This window comes from Lactuca sativa, chromosome 8 (assembly GCF_002870075.4).
Source record: "Lactuca sativa cultivar Salinas chromosome 8, Lsat_Salinas_v11, whole genome shotgun sequence".
NCBI classification, from domain to species: Eukaryota; Viridiplantae; Streptophyta; class Magnoliopsida; order Asterales; family Asteraceae; genus Lactuca; species Lactuca sativa.
The window spans coordinates 113,813,533-113,837,321 of record NC_056630.2 but is presented as its reverse complement, the minus strand read 5'-3'; the positions used below and the strand labels follow the sequence as shown (position 1 = coordinate 113,837,321).

The 23,789-nt window shown below is 32.8% G+C and overlaps 2 protein-coding genes across 2 annotated transcripts; one reads left to right on the top strand and one right to left on the bottom strand.

Moving 5' to 3' along the window:
• Positions 1 to 19,736: 19,736 nt before the first annotated feature.
• Positions 19,737 to 20,558, top strand: LOC128127537 (metallothionein-like protein 1). Its single transcript, XM_052766076.1, has 3 exons — positions 19,737 to 19,897; positions 20,020 to 20,097; positions 20,225 to 20,558. The coding sequence occupies exons 1-3, from the start codon at positions 19,833 to 19,835 to the stop codon at positions 20,316 to 20,318; spliced, it is 237 nt and encodes a 78-aa protein (XP_052622036.1). The 5' UTR covers positions 19,737 to 19,832; the 3' UTR covers positions 20,319 to 20,558.
• A 1,417-nt stretch (positions 20,559 to 21,975) lies between these two features.
• LOC128127536 (outer envelope pore protein 16, chloroplastic) lies at positions 21,976 to 23,570 on the bottom strand. The gene is made up of 6 exons (XM_052766075.1): positions 23,351 to 23,570; positions 23,186 to 23,237; positions 22,730 to 22,761; positions 22,572 to 22,605; positions 22,386 to 22,453; positions 21,976 to 22,265 (listed from the first exon to the last, which is right to left on the bottom strand). Exons 1-6 carry the CDS (start codon positions 23,462 to 23,464, stop codon positions 22,125 to 22,127), a joined length of 441 nt encoding a protein of 146 aa, XP_052622035.1. The 5' UTR covers positions 23,465 to 23,570; the 3' UTR covers positions 21,976 to 22,124.
• Positions 23,571 to 23,789: the final 219 nt, after the last annotated feature.

The window sequence follows — 23,789 nt, the reverse complement described above, 5'->3', positions numbered from 1 at the left end:
GGTGTTTGTGAACCATTAGAGGAGTGACACTTGTGACTCTAAGCCTTCCAAAGTCAATACAAGGAGATTTGGGATTGTTATTGCTACATAACAATCAAGGTAACATCTTAAACCTATTCTTATGATAATATGATTACTTGTATGCTAGAATTAGGGTTTATAGTCTTGGATAACTTGCATGTATAATAGAGAAACCTAGATCCAAGCATTAGGGTTTGTATGAGCACATAGGATGTCTTAGTACCAAAACCCATCAGTGGTATCAGAGCCTAGACTGGTTTTTATTGTATTGATGCATTACATGTTCAAAAAATTCGATTTTTGATGTTCTGGAGGCTGGACTCGCCGAGTCCATGCAGACTCAACGAGTCCAAGCTTGACTCGACGAGTCAACTCGTCAGATAGAGTATATCTTGGGATTTCTTGCTGTTTTTGCTTTGGGATAGTTACCTTATCATATTAGATCAATATAAATCCGATTTTATGATATACTTGACTATATTCTTGATCTAATTGAAGATATTTATCAATTAATAAGATAATTGTTTCCTTATGTCATAATTGATTAATTATTTTGACTAAATTGAAGAATTGTTTTGCAAGAAATCATTAAATAAATCAAATATGGATAATTATGTGATTAATTGTTAATTTAGATTATTTGTTATTTGATCCTTGTTGTTATGAAAAGTTTTATATTTTCCCCTTTAGGTTTTATAGTTTAAATTTGAACCCAAAATTTTTGTTGTTTTGAAATTTAAATAGTTAAAACCCTAATGTTTTGAAAAAGGGTTTCAAAACTTGCCCTCAAGTTTTGGAATTTAAATTTTGATGCATATTTAAATTCTAAACCCTAATGTTTTGAAATGTTTCAAAACTTGCCCTCAAGTTTTGGAATTTAAAAGTTGATTAAAAGTTAATTAGGAATGTTAAATTCTAAAACCCTAGTATTGTTTTGAAAAAGTTCAAATCACACCCTTATGGTTTTATTAATTAATTAAGGCGTATAATTAAAAGAGGTTTAATAAGTCCATAAAAGTTTTTGGTTTAAAATTTAATTGAATTAAAAGTATAATTGTTAAATTTGACCACCTAATATTTTAAAATTGTAAAATACACCCTATACTATATAAGTCTAACATTATATATATGTATGAGTAAAATTCAGTCTTACCTTTAGTAGGCCTCATTCACGAAGCTAGTCTATAAGGGGTGTTTAAGGAAATTGCCTATAAAATGGCGATTGAATGGGTATCCACTCTTACCCACCGCACTCTTGACTAGTGGAGGGTCGTTAGCCGAACGGTTAGGATAGGACGAAACCTTCCATTATAAGTATAATGAAGTATAAAAGTAACTAAATGTTTTCATAAAATTCCCAATCTTAGTTACTTAGGCTAAAGTGAATTGATGCAATTCCATGAAATTACACTTTGTGCCCTTGCGAAGACGTTAGTGGAGCGTGTGTGGTTTACCAGCACAATAAATGGTTCTAAGCAAAGGTAGCAAAGGTGACTCAATGTTTGTCATAGTTCGGTGGAGCGTGTGTGGTTTACCGGCACATCGAATAGGTGACTGTAACATGTGAGGGCACCATGTAAGTTTGCATGGTTATTCACACCCGCTTTGTGATCCTCGGCATCCCAGTCACAAACTAGAGGGGCATATCAAGATTTAAACATGCCATTGAAAGTTCAATGAATCTCAAAGGATCTAGGAGTTTTCATAGATTTAAAACCTAAATTTCTTTTTCGTTTTTCGTGGTGGAAATTAGTGAATCGTCATTCACTTACCTTCAAATATTCTGCAATTAGAGTTACGGCATCCCTCTCCCGAGTTGTGGAATATTGTGTTGGGTCCTAGCCTTAGTATCTCATTTGGGTGATTTACTAAGGACTCAATCAATCAACATTACTTGAATTCGTTTTTCTCCCGTTTTGTAGATGTCAAAGTTCGACAACTATGGTCTTCCCAAATCACGTGGAACAAGCATTCCACATGAAGATGATATTCCACGATTCGATCGAGGAACAAGAGATCATGCTTCACTTCCTCCACTTCCTCCAATTATTCTCCCTAACCCACAAGTTCAAAGGCTTGAAAAGTTCAACCTCACTCAAGCCCTTTTGGCAAGTAAACATAAAGAAAGAGAGTCGGTGTGTGCACACGTCCTAGGGATGAAGTCACACATTGATAGGTTAAGAATGTTGGGATCCGTTGTCTGTCAGGAGATGGCTGTTGATTGGGTTCTTCAGTCACTTCCTAACTCATATAGTGAGTTCGTAAGAGAGTACTACATGATGAACCGCGATGTGACCCTTATAGATCTCACCTATATGCTTATTGCTGCTGAATCAGCAATGGTTTGGCGCAATAGAAAAGCAAAGTTGATTGGTGAATCTGCCTTCAAGACCTTTATGGATATAGATAATGGCAACGAAAGACATGATATGTTCGAAAAGTTTGATCATAAGAGAAAGGCAATGTCTGAAGTAGTTCCATGTCATGTTCCAAAAGAGTCAATTTGCTTTTATTGCCAAGAGAAAGGGGATTGGAGACGAAGCTGCCCCATTTACCTAAGAGATCTAAGAGATGGGAGAGTCGAAACGTATGGCTCTAATTTAGGTAAAATCCATTGACTAACTCTTTTAAGCTTCATTCTAGATTCTGAATACATAATGTGATAAGATTGTAGGATCGAAGAAAAGAAAGGAAGCTTAAGGGAAGAAGTGAGCAGAATCTAACCGTGAAGGAATGGATTTCGATCGCATTTATCGAAGATTAGATTCTTAAGCTACTACTTAGAGTTAGAATTAGATTGCTAACAAATATGTATTAGCATAATTTTTCGATTAATTGCATTGTAAGGACAAATTTTTCCGCAATAAAATAAATTTTGATTTTATACTATTTATTTATCCTTGCAATGGCGTATATGAAAAATTGATGTTTGAATGTTTCTAATATTAGCAATAATGGATTTGATTCTTAGTTATGTTGTTTATGAAAATGTCAAAAAATTTACCAAATAGGGAGAGTTTCTCATCGCCCAAGTTTCAATTGGACAGAAACTTGGAATCATGCAACTTGGTTGCACGATGAATGAGAAATTTTATATTTGGAAATTAGACTAATTCATTGACAAAGTGTCAAGTGAAGGACTAGGAGATCGAGTACACAAAGTTGTGTGTTGATCAAAGTCCACCATAAGAGTAACAAGATATTCGTCATGATTTACTAAAGGCTTAGTAAATATGATTATACTTATAAGATTAAGTGTAATTATGAATTGATTGAAAAAGTTTAAATCAATAGTAGAGCGAATAAGAAGAATCAAGTAGGCAGAAAGATAAAAGTTTCTCCATTCTAAGAAGAAGGGAGAGTACCTTTTATGCTTTATGATAGGTCGTAATGATTAAGAACCATATTTCAATTGATCCTCTAAGTACAATTGTATGTTTAAGAAGAGGAATCAAGAATTGAAGAAATGGTTAAATCAAAAAATCAATCATACTTCGTTCCAATAACAAGTCTTAAAGTTAAGATTGTGACATCGAGTGAAAAAGTATAAAGAAGGTTTATAACATTCATTAAATGTGGAAAGTTGTGATGTCTTGGATAAGACAAAGACCAACTGGGACCAATTTATGAAGTGTTTTGATAAAAGCTACACTAACTCTTGAATATTTGTTTGTCAAGAAATGGTTATTGACAAGAGAATCTTATATGTCAAGGAGTCAGTGGGAGTCTTAATGGTCTTGAAAGGTTTCAAGAACAAATCAAATAAACCTTATCGATCATCACTAGCACACGAGTTGAGGTTTACAACCTATCGTGATGACATTATTTTGTTTCTGTGCCAATCCAATCGAGTTAATTATGCATGAGAGTTCTATGAGTTCTCATTTTGAACGCATAAAAGGTAAAGCACCTTAATCAATGAAAGGTACATTGATAGGAAAAGGTGAGCTGCTTAACTACTTGGAAGACATGGTGGGCAGCTGTGCTACCACAAGGAAAGAAATCAAGATTAAGAAAGTTCGGTCCATATGAGTTTGAATTTGTCGTAAACTTTGGTTTTAACAAATTCACATGGATAGGAACACATACATCATTTAAATCTAAGTGTCATAAGATTTACTCCTTCATGAAAATGATTGTGAGGAAATGCTTTCACTAAGAAAGATTTTAAGAAGATAGTGATTGTAAAATTGCATTCTCGAATTCGACTATGGTTATGGTATCCCTTTCCATAATTTGAATTGTGAGGTTTGGCAATTAGTCTTAATTGTTTAGACACACATATGAACTATCGAAGGCAAAGGTGTATAAGTTCAAGAAGCCTTGATAAAAGATTATCAAAGCACTAAGTATTAGAAACATGAACTTAAGAAATTCAATAAGCATTGTTTTTCTGAAAGTTAAGATGTTTATGAATACATGTCGAAGCTAGTGGGAGCATAAGTGTTATGTTTTATAATAATCATCATAATAGTGGGAGCATAAATGTTATGATTGTATGATTATTAAGGCACGTATTGCAAGTTGGCAATATTAATTATAGAAAACAAGAGTCATACTTTGCAAAGTTGTAAGAGTTGAAAAGATGTTTTGCTATAATTAAGGGAGAGAATATTATGCTTCATTTCAAATCTAAAGGCTTAGGTTGTGGAATGTTAATAAATTTAGTAAAAGGTACATAGTGTGTTCTTAAAATTTCGATTATGATTACGACATTCCTCTTCACAATTCGAATTTTGAGAACATAGCAAATAAAATATTATGGCAGAAGATTGATGAAGTATCAAATCTTTATGCATCGTGTCCCATACGCTTCAGGTATAGGATCGATTGCAAATGCTATAATATTTGACCATTCTAAAGTTTCCAAATGTCTAGTGCATTTAGAGAGAAAAAGGACAAGAATTGGTTTTGACTAAAATAATTAAACAACTATCAAAGGACAATCCAAAGTTCGACGAGGATTGGTAGCTTGTGAGTAGTTGGAAGTATAGTATTGGAAAATATGGAAATGTTTCCATATTGGATGGACCATATCGACATTATTATGAATAGATAAGATTCTATTAAGAATGAGTTGTCATATGGAAAATATGGAAATGTGTCCATATTGGAAATTGAATATTGAAAAATCTATAACTAGATTAGAAACCTTTATGCAAAAAGATGTTCAAAGGAATGTACTTTGAGTGAGAGACATCATATCTAAGGAATTGTCTTGTAACAATCTCCGATAGAAGATTTTGCAATATCATTGGCAATAGTCTTTGTGACTTTGGTGCAGTGACATTACGAAAGGATAGTTGCATAGAATGTTAGAATCTAGCATATTTTATAAGTAGCAAGAATTTGATATTCTTTCACTTATGGAAAAGGATTTGGAGTTGTGAAATGAGAATGATTGGAAATGTGTTCAATGTGATCTATTTCACAAAGTAAGAACCATAGGTAAACATTGTGTGCATGCTAGGAGCATGGGACAAGTGTTGTAATTCAAGTAAGAAGTTGATTACCTGAAACGACAAATAATGAGTAATCGATATGGTGATAAATAAAAAGGTGTTTTATTTATACTCAAAGGTTTGAGGCCATATGGGATTAGTATTATTCTTGTGTTTCACATTGCATGTTTTGACTTCCTGAATAATTTAATTGGTTAAGAACAGTCAAATTATTCGAACGGGCCACAGTCGGTCATATGTTGGTGAGTGCTTATGAATATGAATTTGAGCATTGGATTAAACCCACGCTCACTTGGATCACTCCATGAAATTGTATCACGAGTGATTGGTGAGACGATAACATCTTATATTCTTGAAACCGAGATGTGTGAGTTGTATCTTGCAAATTGGTTGCACATTGATAATATGTAAACGCACTAGTAACTTGGTGTTATAAAACATATTGTTGTGTGTAATTCGGTGAGTGAGTGCAAGCGAGCATTGTATCAAAGTTTATCCATTCCTTTTATCCAAAGTAGGATAAAAGCGATATCTTTGGGCCCCTCAATGATTTAGTGATGACAAACGTAAATGCTCGGCCGGGCTAGGGCTAATTTGATTTGTTTAATTAGTCAGTCATCATAAATCGGTAATCGAGATATAGTACAAAGAGAATGATTTGAAATCATATCTCATACGATATCTAGAATGGAGGAATATATGATCCCTTATCTAAGGACACGCGTATCTGATAGGATCAGAGTTGACAGCAGCTTTGGAAAGCTACGATTGCAGATCAGGATCTGAAGTCATACGCAGAATAGTTATTAGACTTATCTAAGTGGGAGACTGTTGGATTAGTGTCTAAGTCCATAACTATTTTGGTATGTACTTGACCCGATGGTGCATGGTCCTTTTGGGTTGCCTTCACCAAAGCAACTTGATAGGATGAATTATGGAGAGAAAGGATTAAATATGATTTATTAATATATTATGAGAATAATATATATTAAAGGAGAAATCATATTGTTTAATTAATATTAGTCAATAATTAATTGGTAATTAGTTTTGTGACTAAAAGAGATTAATTAAACTTAAGGGACTGGAATTGTAATTATAAGATAATTGCAATTTGGGCCATGGATTGCCTTATATTATAAGGTGGACGAATTCTATGGGGGAAGCCCATATGAAATCGTCCAAGGCCTTATCGAAAGGGCTCCATGGGTTGCTTAGGGCTTAAGCATCCAAATTAGGGTTTCCTTGTTAGATAACCCTAATTGCCTCCTATATATATGGATCCCTTATGACCCAAAACGTGGCTAAGACTTCTTTAGGGTTTGTAGACGGTTTTGGGCAGCCTCCATCCTCTCTCCTCTTCATCCTCTTGCTTATGGTGTTTGTGAACCATTAGAGGAGTGACACTTGTGACTCTAAGCCTTCCAAAGTCAATACAAGGAGATTTGGGATTGTTATTGCTACATAACAATCAAGGTAACATCTTAAACCTATTCTTATGATAATATGATTACTTGTATGCTAGAATTAGGGTTTATAGTCTTGGATAACTTGCATGTACAATAGAGAAACCTAGATCCAAGCATTAGGGTTTGTATGAGCACATAGGATGTCTTAGTACCAAAACCCATCAGTAAATTCCAGAATCACCTTTCAATTTCTTCGCATCTTTAGCATCTTTTTGCTTTTCATCAACTTTTTCCATTTTCTTCTTCTCCACTCCTCCAGCATTTGCGACTCCATTCTTCGCATCATTCACCTTTCCTTTTGGATTAAAAGGCTTTTTGAAAAACTTCTTAACTCTGTTGTTTGAGTAGAATGCCACAGCTTCATCATCTGAGTTCATTAAGAAGCCTTCATTGTCTAAACCATCTGCTTCATTAAATTCGATTTCTGAAACCTTTGAAACAAGAGCCAAAGGTCCTCCTATACTTTGTTTTGATTCTTCATACATTTCTGAAACTTCACTTTCATGTGTTTTCAGTTGATTATATAGACGATTCAAGTGAGTTATATCAAAACTCTATTGATTCTTAATCATCATACTCACACTTCGCCATTCCTTGCGAAGGCCCATGATGAAAGTTAAATTGAACTCCATGTGAGACCTAGTGATTCCATACCTATTGCAGCGAAACACAAGCTCATTCAGACGAGCATAGTAATTTTCAAGAGTTTCAGCATCCTTTTGTCTGAATTCCTTTAGTTCAACTAGACATTGCTTCACAGAGTTGATCTTCGTCTTTTCGCTACCTTGATACTTTTCTTTTAAAGTGTTCCAGATCTCCTTGGCTGTTTTACAACTACGGATGTAATTATAAACCACAGGAGGTAGAGCACATCTTAGTTCCCTCATGCACCTCTTTTCATTATTCTTCAAACGTTTTTGTTGTTCAACAACTTCAGCAGAAGTAGTAGATGGTCCAATTGGTTGAACATTAGCAGGAGCTTGCACTGTTCCATCGATACAATTCCAAAGTTCTTCATCAATTCCATTTAAGTAATCCTCCATTCTATCAGCCCACTAATCATAGTATTCAGGGATTAACATCGGAATTTTGGTTGAGGAACCAAGCAAGTGAGAGAAGGAAGTCATTGTATTCATGTTGAAGTTCGCCATTGATGATCACAGAAATTTTCAGAAAGCTTGAAAAACTTGATGAATTTGAGAATTGGTCAACTGAATTGATCACAAATCGCTAATCGATCACTCGATTGAAAAATTCAAAGGCAGAATCAATTCAAATATGAAGATCAAATTTGATTTTCAAAACCAAAATGCGCGGAAAATTTTGAATAAAGTTGCTACTCAAAAAGCAAATGATTCTAACACGAAAATCAGATCGATGCAGTTTGAATCCTGCTCTGATACCAATTGAAGAGAATTGTTATCGAGATTATGAGAGCAATTAAGATTGAATCAATGAAAAGTAAGAACACAAAGAGTAAATATTAATCAGATCTTATATTGATGAAGACTGATTACAAAACTTTTTAAGCAGAAAGAATTCTCGAGAGAAAAGCTATATCTACTTCTATCCTCAGTCCCTATTTATAGGACACCTGAGTGTACAAAAAATATACTAAGTCTAATACAATACGCTTCGCATAAAACTGACTTAGTAAAATAAGTAACAATGCGAAACTAAACAAACAAACAATTCGACTTTTACAATTTAACCTCTACAATTTCTTCTAAAATACTCATTTTAGGGTCTTATTTAAGAAATGTCCAAAATGACCCTTATTTATTAGATATTTTCATTTTTGGCCCAATATAAAATCGAAATCTCAAATTTAGCCAACATTTCAACAATGACCTTATATATATTTATGGCCGAAAATGGTCCAAAATAATATAAATTTTCATAATCTTACATCTTCCAAAATTTTATGCCAACAACTTAGTTTAATCAAATTTGAAGCAATTCCTTGTGGTTCTTGACATAACTATTAGGAATTATATTTCATATAACCACTAGTTTTTGTTACTAACATAAAATATTTATGAGATATAGCTCAAACTCTTGAGCTTTAACCAAAATCTCGAGTTTTTGGACTATTTTTATGGAGTGTCATAACCTCAAACACATACAACATAACATACATGCATAGGCAAGCAAATATACAAGATTTTCACAAGACCTTTAGCTTGTATCCTCCCCCAAAATAATGAAAGTTCAAAAATAGGGGTATGAAGCTCACCTTGGGTAGAAGAAGGTGTGGTTGAAGAGATGAGGTGAGATATTTGAGCCTAGAACACTTGAAGTGTTAGATGAATCTCTTGAGGATTTTTGCTAGCCTAAGATTATTAACACATAAATTTATGTGTGAGTAGAAGAATTCCAATAACTAAATGTATGAAGCATTTACTAGACATGAATTAACTTACAGAAACTTAGAAGTGATTGTGAAGAAATGGCTTCTGGAACTTGGTTAATGACTTAGGAGGGTAATTATGTTTCCAGTTTGTCCGTATTAGGTCACTAAGGTTTTTTTTGTGCGTATTAGACCAATATGGTTGTTATTACCGTTTAGAAAATAGTCATTTTTACTGGTTAAACTAGAAGAAACCGGTGAAAATGATTATTTCTAAACGGTAATAACAACCATATTGGTCTAATACGCACAAAAAATACCTTAGTGACCTAATACGGACAAACTGGAAACCTAATTACCCTCCTAAGTCATTATCCTTTTTTTTATCACACACTAAGTTTATATCTATAAATTAACATTTTATATAGATTAGTTACTAAAAAAGATTTTCATGCCTCATTATTTAATAACTAATCATTATAAATTTATAATTACTTATTAACCAAATGCTAATTAACATACAATCTTTTCTATATACGACTAAAACTATATTAATCTACTTTTACAACTTGTATGACTGCATCGACTAGGGCTGTTAATCGGGTCAACCTGATCGGGTTTCGGGTTAAACGGGTCGGGTTAGTCGGATTTTTTATAAAAATAATTTCACCCGGAACCCGACCCTATTAAGGTACGGGTTATCCGGGTTCGGGTTATTCGGGTTTCGGATTTATAGGGTCGGGTTAGTCGGGTTAATCGGGTTACAATGGAAGACAAAAATATTGTGTCATATTTATAATAATGTTTATTTTCAGAAGGTTAAATTAGGATGTGTTAAATCCAAATGACTTTGAGTGCATATGGTTTATTTTTCTTGTTTATACTATACAAGTAAAAAACATTATTCATTTGATTTGTGACTGTGTATTTTTTATTTTAGGCCACGATAAACTACCATTGCATATTATTTTACTATGCTACATATTAATTTCCATTTGTACAAATCAATATTTTGTTCTACAATTGTGTTGCATCTTATTTTTCTCTTTTTTAGGCCACATAATGTACAAAAATAGAAGATGTAAGGTGGAATAAAATACATAAATATTGTAGTATATTTTTATTCGGGTTAACCCGAAACCCGACTTTTATAAAAAAAAAAATCAACCCTAAACCCGACCCTAACTATAGTTCGGGTTTGTCGGGTTAACCCAAATAACCCGATTAAGAATTTTGACTCTATAAAACCCGACCCTAAATGCCTTAATCGGGTTAAGGTTGGGTCGAGTTAATCGGGTTCGGGTTTTTTTGACACCCCTAGCATCGACACTTCAAGATAACACATCGTGAAAAACCGAATAGAATATGTTATGCAGTACTGTATTTTTTTCATTGAGAAATTGTCAGAAAAATCCTAATATTTTTGGAAAAATTTCACTTTAGTCTCAAAATTTATTTTTTTGAACATAAAAGTCCTTATGATTTCATTTTGGCTCAAATTAACAGATTTTTTTTTCTTTTAACCGAAAATGACATATTATCGTGTAAAATCAAATAATCGGGGCTTTTCTATTAAAAATAATTTGGGACTAAAGTGAAACTTTTCCGAAAATATTGAGACTTTTCTGAAAATTTCTCTTTTTCATCTGGTAAGTTTTTCTTTTTAGTTTAATATTTATATATACATACAAAATTTTGTTCAGCTTAACCGATAAACCGAACCGAATAAATTGTAACCAAATAAACTAAAACAAATTAAATCGAACTTTATTTGTTTTGGTTATGGTTAGTTTCAATTAAAAAAAGTAGTTAAGATCAAACCAATTAAACTGAAAAAAACAACAACCAAATAACACCTCCAAATAAGAATCAAACAGTTTCATAATCACCTTAAAAATTAATTTTCTTATTACAAATTTTGGATATGTTAATTCTAAGTATTACGGTTTTCAAAAGCTTATTATGGCTTTGTCATGACACACTATGCCTACAAGGCTTGTATCTGTCGTCATAATTTAACAAAACGTGCATTCAGGGGCGGACGCAAGAATAAATAGGTGTTGCCGAGGTTAAAGAAGATGTTGCCAGTGCAAGAAAAAATAGGTAAAAAACCAAAAAAAATCAAAATTTTTTCCACTATGTATAAGAAAAGTAGGTGTTGCTGATATCACACCGAGACACCAAGCAAAACCGCCCATACGCACATTAAGTCTTATATTTATATAAAAATGAATAACAGTAGTGTGTGTGTGTGTGTATATATATATATATATATATATATATATAACATAAGGCGTGTCTTGACGATAATATCAAACTTTAAGCATTATAAGTCGTGGCGTGCCGTAAAGGTTGTTAAAGTGTAACTTAAGGTGTGAACAAAGACCAAAGTTGGTTACCTTTCTATGTCATTAACCCTATTCAGCGTGTTTCTTTTTTAGAACATTATTGTTCCTATAATAATATTTGTAATATTATTTAGAAATGAGCTATTCAATAAAATACCAAAGTTGGAAACCACATATAACATGATGTGTATAATTCGGTCTTAAATATATAAGTTTACTTTTATTATTAGGATTATTACACAACTAGACAAGTGTATTTAATCGATTAACAATACTGTTTTGGTAAGACCGTGTTGACGAACTCTCTCTCTCTCTCTCTCTCTATATATATATATATATATATATATATATATATATATATATATATATATATATATATATGATTCAGTTCATAAATCTGATTATCAGTTAAACTAAAGACAATAAAGTAAAATGGGGAAAATTTAATTAATTAAGGGGTCGTTTGTTTTGCACTTACCCGGACCGGTCAGAGCTGACTGCTGATTCGATCAGCAATAAGACTATTTGATGGGCTTCCGAAAGTGATGATTCGGTCAGCAATAGCTGGCCCATTGGCCGACTCGGTCCTCCACAAAAACAAAGTTGGCCAAAGAAAAAACCCTTATCTTCCTGTTGTGCCCCTGCACCCTAAAACAAAAATCACGCATCACATTCCTCAACGACTCCTCCCGCTTCGACACTTTCTCAGCAAGGACTCCTTCAATTCCGAAATCGACAACATCATTGACAGCAACATCATCAACAACAACGACGGCAACAAGTTTTCTTCTTCTTCTTCTTCTTCTTCTTCTTCTTCTTCTTCTTCTTCTTCTTCTCGAGGCTATAAGAAATCATAGCATCTTTTTTTTTTCTGATGTATGAAATCCGTTTTCAAGTTTGATTCGAATGAACATGTTACACATGATAATGATTAAAAACTTTATTACAAAAGGGTACTTTGATTGAAGGACAATGATGTTCATGTTCCATTAATTAACAACAAGAACGAGCAAACATTACTGTGAGCAGTTTACACATACGAAGATATGCATTCCAGACTGTTTTGAGCTTATAAATTTTTTAATCCCAAGTTTTCCAAACCACAAGATTCACATTGATGAAATAACTTAAGCTTTACTCAACATGAAACTATCACTTTTTACAATTTGTCATAAAGTTCCATCTAATTACCTATGTTTTCCTTCTAATGAGCCAAACATATGTTACTATGAAAGTTAAAATCTGAAATTTGTTTGTATGAAAGTTGAAATCTGAATATATATATATATATATATATATATATATATATATATATATATATATATATATATATATATATATATATAAAAGCTTTCATACAAAAGATTTATGTTTCTAACGAGTTTCAGATTTCAGCTTTCATATATATATATATATATATATATATATATATATATATATATATATATATATATATATATATATATATATATATATATATATATATATATATATGAAAGCTGAAATCTGAAACTCGTTAGAAACATAAATCTTTTGTATGAAAGCTTAAATGTGAAGTTGTAATGTCTTGACTTATGTTGTACATGTGTGTGTGTTTTTATTATATATTTATATATATATATATATATATATATATATATATATATATATATATATATATATATATATATATATATATATATATATATATATATATATATATATAGACATGACACATAAAAGAAATAGAGTTAGTTGGAAGTCAGAGACTGTTGACAAAACCTTTTTGGAGGCATGTATACATGAATTAACCACTAATGGTCTGGAGGGTAGTGGCCTAAAAGGAAGCTCGTGGATTGTAGTCGCGGAGAAATTAAAAAGTGAGCATAATTTTGTTGTCGAAAGAAAACAAATGAAAAACCGATACGGCTACTTAAAAGCAAAATATTCAGTGTAGTTGAAACTGAAAAATAAAACTGGAAATATTTATAATCCTTTAACGAACTCTTTCAACACTTTATATTTGGATTTTAAAAAATATATGTTTAATTTGGATTTTATGTGATAGTTTGTATTTTTATAATATTTTATCTAGCACAATCGACAACATAAGGGTAATATGATCATTTTCATGATTCATTACAATCAGTCAGAGAAATAATCAAACAACATAAACTCAGTTAACATTTCTAACCAAGTCAGTTCTAACCCAATCAACAACTATTAGACGACCCCTAAGAAACTAAAAACAAGAACAAACAAGGGCAAATAAAAGCTAAAGAAAACTTATTCGGAAACCGATAAATAAATGTATTTTTACTTAGGCTAGATCACTCTTCATATATGGTTGATCGTGATTCTAACCCTAATGATGCTTATGACATTAACTCAATGGTCATGATATTACTTAATCCATATTATCAATTTTTTGTTCATATCATGCAAGATTTGATCTTTAATTAATCTTAATGGTCATAAAAATCAACTAATGCACATAATGGGCATCTAATGCAATTCACACACATTAAATTTAATTACTTTATCAATATAACCCAATTATTTGGTCAATCACCATCATAATTATCAATTCTCATTATCAACTATGATTCAAGTAAACACAATCAAATTGGTCATCTAGACTATATTACTCATCAAAAGACAATAAAGATAGAAACTTTAACATATATGGATCTCTGATAAAACAAGCATAATAAATTAAATAACTCAAACTATCCAAATAGAAATCAAATAAAATCTTAAAGGTTCATCTACATCTAATCAAAAGGAAAAGAGTTTTTAGCCCAAAATCTTTTTTAAAAAACAACAATAACAACTCTTATTATCAACCAAAAACCCAAAAAGAAACTAGAACAAACACAAAAACAGAAAGGTTCATCTACATGTAATGAAAAGAAAATAGTATTTAGCCTAAATATAGAATGGAAAACAGAAAGGAATAATCATAGAATGCTAAATTTACACATTAAACCAAACCTAATGACATCCCTAATGATTTTGCACCCCATTCTTCATATTCATGCTCCTAGTCAGCCATCCGACCTTCAAATTGCCTTATGGACTCTCAAAATGGCACCTTTGATATGTATCCTCGTATACTCTCTAAGATATCCCTCTTAGGCCAAAGGGTAAAGACTATTTATAGATTTTCTAAACCATCAGAAAACGTGGCACATAATGTTGTTGGACGCGCCATGTACTCCAATACTTCCGTGACCAGTAAGGATCTTCAAGATTCTGTGTATAACACAAATTAATCCAATTAGCGCGTCGTGTATGGAAGATGCACACAACATATACTTGCTTGATTGAGCCCATTGTCAACTTCTTTATTCCAACTCAATTACCAGCTCCATGTCGCTTCCATTTTGTTCTACAACTTTATTTTTCTGCAAATTGCAATTCCAAGCATTATAAGTAAGGAAATCTCCAATAAGTCCCAATATTTTGGAGGGAAATTTTGTGAAATGACAAAAAAAGTGGGGGTATTTGAAAAAAATGACCAATAAAATGGATGTTTCAGAAAATGACCATGCGTTCCGTAGAGAGGATCTCTGCATAACTACTTCAGCTTTGAGGAATTTGAAAAGCTATGAGGAAGTGACGTGGCAGGTGTAAATTCGTAAAAAACACACACACACACACACATACTTAACAAAATTGAAAAAAGTTTCTTATAAACGTAGTTTTATAGTTTAATTTGTTATATTGAATCAATGGTATGTGAGAAATGGTAAAACCTCGTGAAATTAATAAGAAAACATTTACCAAAATCGTGTTTTGACCATGGTTATGTGAAGAACAATTCCTCAGAGGCATGTGTTTGAAGAACAATTCTTCAAACGGTCTAAGGAATTGTTCTTCAAACACATGCCTCTGAGGAATTGTTCTTCGCATAGCCATGACCAAAAACCGATTTTGGTAAGTTTTTTCGATTTCAAACACAATTTTTTCAAATCATTTCAAACACACTTTATTTGATTTTGATAAGTTCAAACACAATTTTTAGATTTCAAACACAATTTTATCGCCACACCCTTTTAATTTTGTTATGTTTTCTTTGTATTTTTACGAATTTACCCATGTCACATCACTTCCTCAGAGATTTTCCAATTTCTCAGAGCCGAAGGAGTTCCGCAGAGACCCTCTCTACGGAACTTGTGGTCATTTTCTAAAACTTCCATTTTCTTTGTAATTTTTTTCAAACACCCCCGCTTTTTTGGTCATTTCACAAATTTTCCCTATTTTGGGCCAGATTACGGTTTAATCCCAATGTCACGCCTGATTTCTGGTACGCATTTATGTATAATTTATTCATTTTGTATAGCTACTCAACGATTTGGGAGCCCCAAACTCATCTAGTAGAAACGAGATTAGACACGGGGTGTTAAGCAATCTACTCGGCGAGTTGAGAGCCCTCAACTCGACGAGTAGATCTGCCAAATGGAAACCCTAATTTCGAGGTTTTACACCCTATTTAAGCATCTTAATCCCCACCTTATGGCCTCATTTCTAGCCTTCAAGTCCCAAATCCTAATCCACAAAACCCTAGAGCATTTTGTGAGTGTGTGAGCCATTACTGAGTAATCTTTGTGTGTGTCTTAAAGCTTGAAGAAGAAGAAAGAGCTAGAAGTTTCAAGGAAAAGATACTAGATCTAGAGACTTCCTTCCGTCCTTATCATTTTCTGGTAATCAAGTCTCTAACTTGGCTATTAGTTCATTAGATCTCCTTAGTTCCATTATATGAGGGATTTGGTTCAAGAACCTTGATCCTTGGGACACAGACGTCTCAAGTGTCTTACCTTTCAGATCTGGAATCATTAAGGGTTGTTAAGGCATAAAGGTGCAAACTTTATGCCATTGGATCCGCATGCAAGTTGTAAGGAATTGTTATGGCCTTTTAAGCCCCAAAAGGCCATGCATGGAAGTAAAGTCTAAGACTTTACGTGTTCATTTGGTGTCTAGAACCTAGATCTCGGTTTTCATGCTTTGGGTTGGAGTAATCAGGCTTTTGGACAAAGATCTATGTCCTAAGGAACTAGGGTTTTAGCTGAACCCACTAAGAAGGATTATTATCGGGTAAAGTTGGAAACTTTACCCTTAAAAGGGCATTACCAGTGTGTAGATGAAGTATAGACTTTGGATCTGGGGAGTAGAGGCTTAATCTGTTAAGATGGCCTAAACAGACAGAGGAACTCGTCGAGTCCATAGAGAAACTCAACGAGTTGAGTGGTGTTGTCCCGTTTCAACTTAAGGTAGAACTCGACAAGTTGGTTCGCCAAATCGTGACTATGAGTAGCCATGGAACTCCGCGAGTCAGGGGTGAATCGACGAGTTGGATCGTGATTTCAAGGTTTTTGATTCATAGAAATCGATGAGTTGGGTCAACCCAGGACGTTGACTTTGACTAGAATGTTGACTTTGATTAGGGGTAAAACGGTTATTTTACCCTATGAAGGATTATCAGGTTTTGACTAAGTGTTATTGTGATAATGATAGTTGGGGAGTCGTTAGAGCAGCCGTTAGAGATTCCTCACGAGAGACTTCACAACTAGCTTATGAGGCAAGTTTTCCTCCAATAGGAACGAGTCTAAGGCACCAAGGTCAACCCGTTTATGTATGATAGTATGTTCCGAAATTAGGTCCGATGTCGGGGTTAGCCCGATGTACATTATATGTTTTCGGACCTCTGTCCGATGTCGGGGCAAGCCCGAGGAATGTTGTATGCCTGATGTCATTGTGATTTCTTGCATGTACTTGTTTATATGTTTCCGGACTTCGTTCCGATGTCGGACGAGGCCCGAGAAATGCGTATATGTTATAACTAATTAGTTATGCTTATGTTATGTGTATTGGTAGTTATGCTCATATGTATGACGAGCTCTGCTCGATGCCGGGTGGGGCTCGATGCCATATGGGTTCTGATGTCGGGCAGGGGCCCGATGTCAGAAAAGTCGATGTCGAGCAGTGCCTGATGTAGCATGGTGGGGCTCAATGTATGTTATATGTGGTTATGTGATTATGTGTGGTATGTGGTAGTTTAGGGAGACCCACTAAACTTCATGCTTACAATTTTCAGTTTTGGTTTCAGGTACTTTCGGTAGCAAAGGCAAGAGTTCGGGATAATTGCAGTGCACACACCATTCGTTCGGCTTGGGATATTTTAGACTCTGATATTTTGACACATGGTTTTGATACAATATATTGATATGATGATTTTGTGATACATTACTTATGTTTTTATGAGATGATGGATGGTATTTATGATTTTACGAATAATTAAAAATGAAATTTTTGAACCATATTTTTAGGATGTTTCACCAAAATTATTTTTTTTACAAAAAAGACAGATTACCGGTTAAAACTTCAGAATAACCGTTTTTGGCCGGTTTCATAAATTTAGTAGGTATCCCGCGTTTTTTCGTTAATTTGGTCAACATATTGGGACTTTTCTAAAAATTAGGTTATTATTTACCAATAACCAAAACTAGTTCAAGGGTAATATTCAGAAAAAGTCTCAATATTTTGGTTATTGGTAAAAGATAACGTAATAATATAGATTAGCTTAAGGGTAATCTTCAGAAAAGTCTTAATATTTTGGTTATTGGTAAAAAAAAAATAATGTAATCTTTAGAAAAGTCCTATAATTTTGACAAATTAACGAAAAAAACAGAATATTGACTAAATTTGTGAAATCGACCGAAAAGGGTTATTTCGAAGTTTTTAATTTGAGATTAAACCGTAAACTGACCCAACATATTTGGACTTTATTTGAGATTTCCCTTATAAATATCATCTATCTTCACATATATCTTAAAAACTCGAGATTTTGACTAAACTTCGGAAAAAATATATACCATAGGGATCATTTTTGCAGTTTTGTCTCTGCATAATGCAATAATGCCAATGTCATTTTTTAAACATATTTTCAAATTTTATAATTTTATATGTGCAATAACAAAGCTTTTTTAAAATGGTCCCTACTCCTAGGGGTGTTCGTTTGGATGGATCGGTTCAATCCGATCCAATTAAGTACATCCAAATTGATTTTGGTTTTGAAAATATAGATCCAAATAGTCCAAACTAAATTGAAATCCGATCCGATCCGATCCCATTACAATTCGGTTGGATCGGTTTTTATAACTGGTTTTCAAAAATCAGAACATTTTAAAATGACATAAAATTATAATATTATCTAATTTTACAGAAGAAGCAAAAACAAATTATTTACTTGTGATTTAAAATTTATAAACAACCATTAAGAATTTATATTATAGTTTATTATTTAATACATAAAAAACTTTTGAGAGACAGTACTTATTAATTTCTTTTATTAGGTAAAACGTTTTGAACTTATTTGAAATATATATATATATATATATATATATATATATATATATATATATATATATATATATATATATAATTAATAAATAATTATAGATATATTGAAAATAAATACATAACAAATTGTTATTCGGTTTTTTTTGGACTATTCGGTTCTTATTTTATAAACCAAAATCAATCAAAAATCCAAAATAATAATTCGATTTTGTTGAAAACGAATCCAAAAATCTGAATATCCGAACCAAATAGTCCAATTGGATAATTTGGTTTTATCTAAATAGTGAACAGCCCTACTACCCCATAATATCACATCAATAACTATTTTATACAATTTAATTTAACATGTCTTAGTTATTTATAATTAATAATTATTCAATAGTAAATTAAACCAAAATAAAGATAATAATTTATAATCAAAATAAAAATCATTATTTTATATATAATAACCAAATTCAAATTTTATATTTAATTTAATTTAAATAGTTTAACTTAATTTGATTTATTAAAATAGTGGCTGTATGTATTGTAGATAGGGAACCTATTTAAGGCTTTGAAAAATGAAAACCAAAACCTTTCACTTTATGCAAGAAAAGATCTTACTTTTGAAAGTCTTTTAAAGAGCCGATGGAGATGCTCTAGAACAAACGAGACATTGATAGATGAAAGATATCCATACACAGATGCACACGTGTACGGTTGACAGACACTCTGTTCATCCCTCTTGCTCTATAAATGGAGCTCAATAATCACACCATTAGAAGCACCAAGCTTTAAGCGAATTCGATCAAAACACATTAATCATCAATCTCTTCGAATCAACTCCAAACCCTCCCGATCGATCATGTCTTGCTGCAGCGGAAAGTGCGGATGTGGCTCAAGCTGCTCTTGCGGCAGCAGCTGCAACGGGTAATTACTTTTCTTCATTTCTTTTACGCGATTTATATATATCATATTAATTGAGTATTAATATGAACTTTCTGGAACCTTGAGAACAAAATAATCAACGGAAACTGAACTTTTGTTTGCAGATGCGGGATGTATCCTAACATCGAGACCTCCACCACTGCCACAGTGATGATCGTCGACGGTGTTGCACCAAAGAAGATGTAAGTAGCGCATCTCTTTATGATCTACAGCTTCAATATGTTCTTAATTAGTCTTGAGAATTATTAATATCAACATATATTGTGTTAGTTTAAAGCTGATTGAGGTTTGAATCATGTGAATGTGAAGGTATGATGATGGAAGTGAGGGAAGCTTTGTAGCTGAAGGTGCACAAGGGTGCAAGTGTGGAGGAAACTGCAAGTGTGATCCTTGCAACTGTTAAGGCTCATCGATCCAAATAAACATCCATCTTTCAGTTCATGTGTTGTATGTCTCCATGTTTCTCATATTGTGGTGAAAAATAAAATAATATCCCAATACATATTGGTCTACTAGCCTACTATGAGTAATTGAGAATTATATATATATATGCAGTATCTGAAAGATTTGATGTGTAGTGAATGAATCTGTATGAAAGAAAAATTGGCATGTATGAAATATACGATCATGATCTCTTTCTCTCCTTGTTTCAGTCACATTCATCGAAAGTTTGTGTTGCTTCGGCTTCAAATCTTTGGTTTATCACATATGTGAAGGGCTATCATAAAATGACCTATTTTGAAAACTGGATTTTTCAACGTCCTTTTTTAGCTATATAGATCATTTCGTTGAAAAATTAGGACTCTTTTAGGAAACTATATTGTAGGGATCACTAGTAAAGCAATTTGATAAGAAACTGTCATTTTGTAATGTTCAATGTACCAAAAATAAATGGTCATTTTAGTCATTACCTAGTAAAATTTAAATAAGTCAAGTAATTATGGATATCATAACCCTAAACATCATATATAGTCAAATTAATATAGCTTTGACTAAAAGAGTGTCCAGCTTCATAGGCCATAGCATATCCAAAAATCATTTTGATGCGTTTTTTGATATCAAATACTAAATGGATTATAGCTCAATGCTATCAAGATATTCAAGTATTGTTAAGATGCTCTCAAAAGGTTCAAGTTTGATCAAAAGATGTAAAATATTAATAGTTAAAAGTGTTTGTGTGAGCCGTTGTTCTAAAAAAAAGTAAATTCTCAAATATAATTCAAGTTTGCAATTTTTGTCTTCTTGTCCAATAACAGACGGAGCTTTTGAAAACGTTTAGGAGCTTTAGCTTTTAACTTTTGATAAAACACTCTAGTTTAAACAAAAAGTTTCATTTGACAGTACGAACGTTTAACTTTTAGTTTTAACAAAACGCTACGATTCTAAAAGCTATTTCATGTAGCGTTTAACAAAACGTTTCTAAACTTTTGAAATCAATTTCCATAATTACCCTTAAAAATATATTTATATATTTATTTATTTTTAATCAATTGTTCTTTTATGTAATTTTATATATTTCAAAAAGCTTCCAGTTATTTTTGTCAAACATTCATATAACAAATAAAAGATACAGCTTTACGCTACCAATTACCAGCTACACACTACTAACTACCTGCTACCAACTAACCGTTTCCCGCTAATAGCTACTTTTGTCAAACACGCCCGAAGGTTTAAGATGTTTTAGCGAGTGCGTTTCTCTAAGGAAATACTTGTATATTAGTATGCATCAGATCTTTTAATGAGAATAATTTTCTATTAGTTGCTTACCTCATACTTTTTATAAGATATTGAAACCATATCCAAGATGCCAGGTTTTTAGTCATGTTGTGATCAAACTTTCTAATAATCGACTATAAACAAAACTCTAGCAGATATTTTTGTTCCATTCATGATTGCTCTATATTCTATAACAGTGGCTAGAAAAATGTCAAAAAGATTGAATTAAAAACAAAAAAAGTATCTTATCCCTATTTTAGTGGGTAGGAAGATGTCGATACTCGACATGATTTATCTTATCTACTTTTATTCTATAGATAAAGGGTGGCGACGAAAGAATTGAATTAACAACATAAAAACATGATCCTTCCTCATTTATTAGAAGGCATGTATCATCATAAATAATGTAGCATGAGATACATTTTATACCAAAAGATTAGAAGAAGGTATCTGAAATTGTGTTATCAACAAACACTTGCAATTAAAACACAAACTATGTAAGATATTTGATGATCTCTACACCAGTTGCAACTGCACCTCCTGTGATGGCATCCATCACAACTTTGTCACCTTTGCTGTTGGTCACTGCCGACACAATTGCTCCAGTCACCGCTCCAGCAACCATTGCATTTTTCTATATATCATTTTTTTTTTCAAAAAAAAAAAAAAAAACAAAAAGTTTAGATGGAAAAATCTTTGAGAAAAAGACAAATGTTAATTTTACGTAACACCACATAAATTATAAAATGATTACCCAGTCTCTAGTGCCACGGACTCTTTCAACACCATACTCCATTCCCACGTAAAGTCCAGCAACAGCTCCTGTTAAAGAAAGTAAAGGAATCTAATTATTTCTATTTCAGGCTACAATATAAAGGAGATAGATGCTCTAACTAACTTTACAATAATTACGAAAACAAGACTTTTATTTAAATCGTACCCCAGTATGCGCCTTCTTTACACATCTTCTTCAACTGCAATATTAATAATGGCTGTTAGAGTTCTCATTTCATTTTCTCTAAATTTTTATATAATTTGGAAAGCCTAAAAGCATAAGACAGAGAACATCACAAGTGACACTAAATTTGAAAGACTCACCGCGTCCTCAAGGTTATGTTTTGAAAGACTCCCTGAAAAATGAACATCAAGAAACACAATCAAATTCAAGACATGGAAATGTATTTGAGTAAATCGCCCAAAGTCGACATCTGATTATGGAATTTCTGCTGACTAATAAGTCCAGATCCACTGCTCACGCTTTCAAAATTTGGAATAAATTTCAAAATGATGTGTTAATTTTGGTCTGAAGTTTCGAGTTTTGATGTTAAACAAGTTAAGAGTCAGCTTCAAGATGCATTTGAAAGGGAGTAGGTTTAACATCAAAATTCGAAACACAGAATGCATCTCAGCTTCTGTTTCATAAACAAGTTACCCCCAATTGCTAACTAGTCGTCAATGGCGACGACGCAAGCAATAAGTAACGGACTTTGGATGATCACAAGTGCAAATGAGACACAAGAAAAGGAAGCGAAATCAAATCAGAGACAATAAAACCTCGTTGAACCACATGATAAGTCTCCTCCACAAGTGTTTTTGCAACAGCAACCTGAAATGTGAATTATAACAATCCAAATTAGAACTACCAAGACCTAATTTGGAGGCAGAAAGCACAAACAGTGAAAAGATAGTTAATTAGGGGAAATGATAATGAATACGAACAGTTCCGATCTTCAAGAAGCCATCGACGGTGTGATTGAGGAGGGGATTTCCCGTGTCGACAACGACGTCGACCTTGGGAGAAGATAATGAACCCGCGAAGGTCTGGCTCGGCATCTTCAGTTGTTGGATTTCTGTAGCACACAGTAACGCTTTGTAGTTTGTACCTTTGATTCGATTTGCCGCGAGGATTTAAGAGTAAATCATACACAATTTGTCATGTACTCACGTGTCTTGTGCACCACAAAATCAACCACTTTATTAGCTGTATTGTATATAGATGAAGTTTTATTTAAAGTGTGAACTCATTAAAATTGTAAATTCCGTCGACATGGCCTAGATTCGTATCAAAGAGAAATTATTTATATTAAATCGTTTTGTTTTTCTTGGTTTATTCTATTATATAGGTAGTTTGCTTTAAGCTGAATAAATACAATGCAAT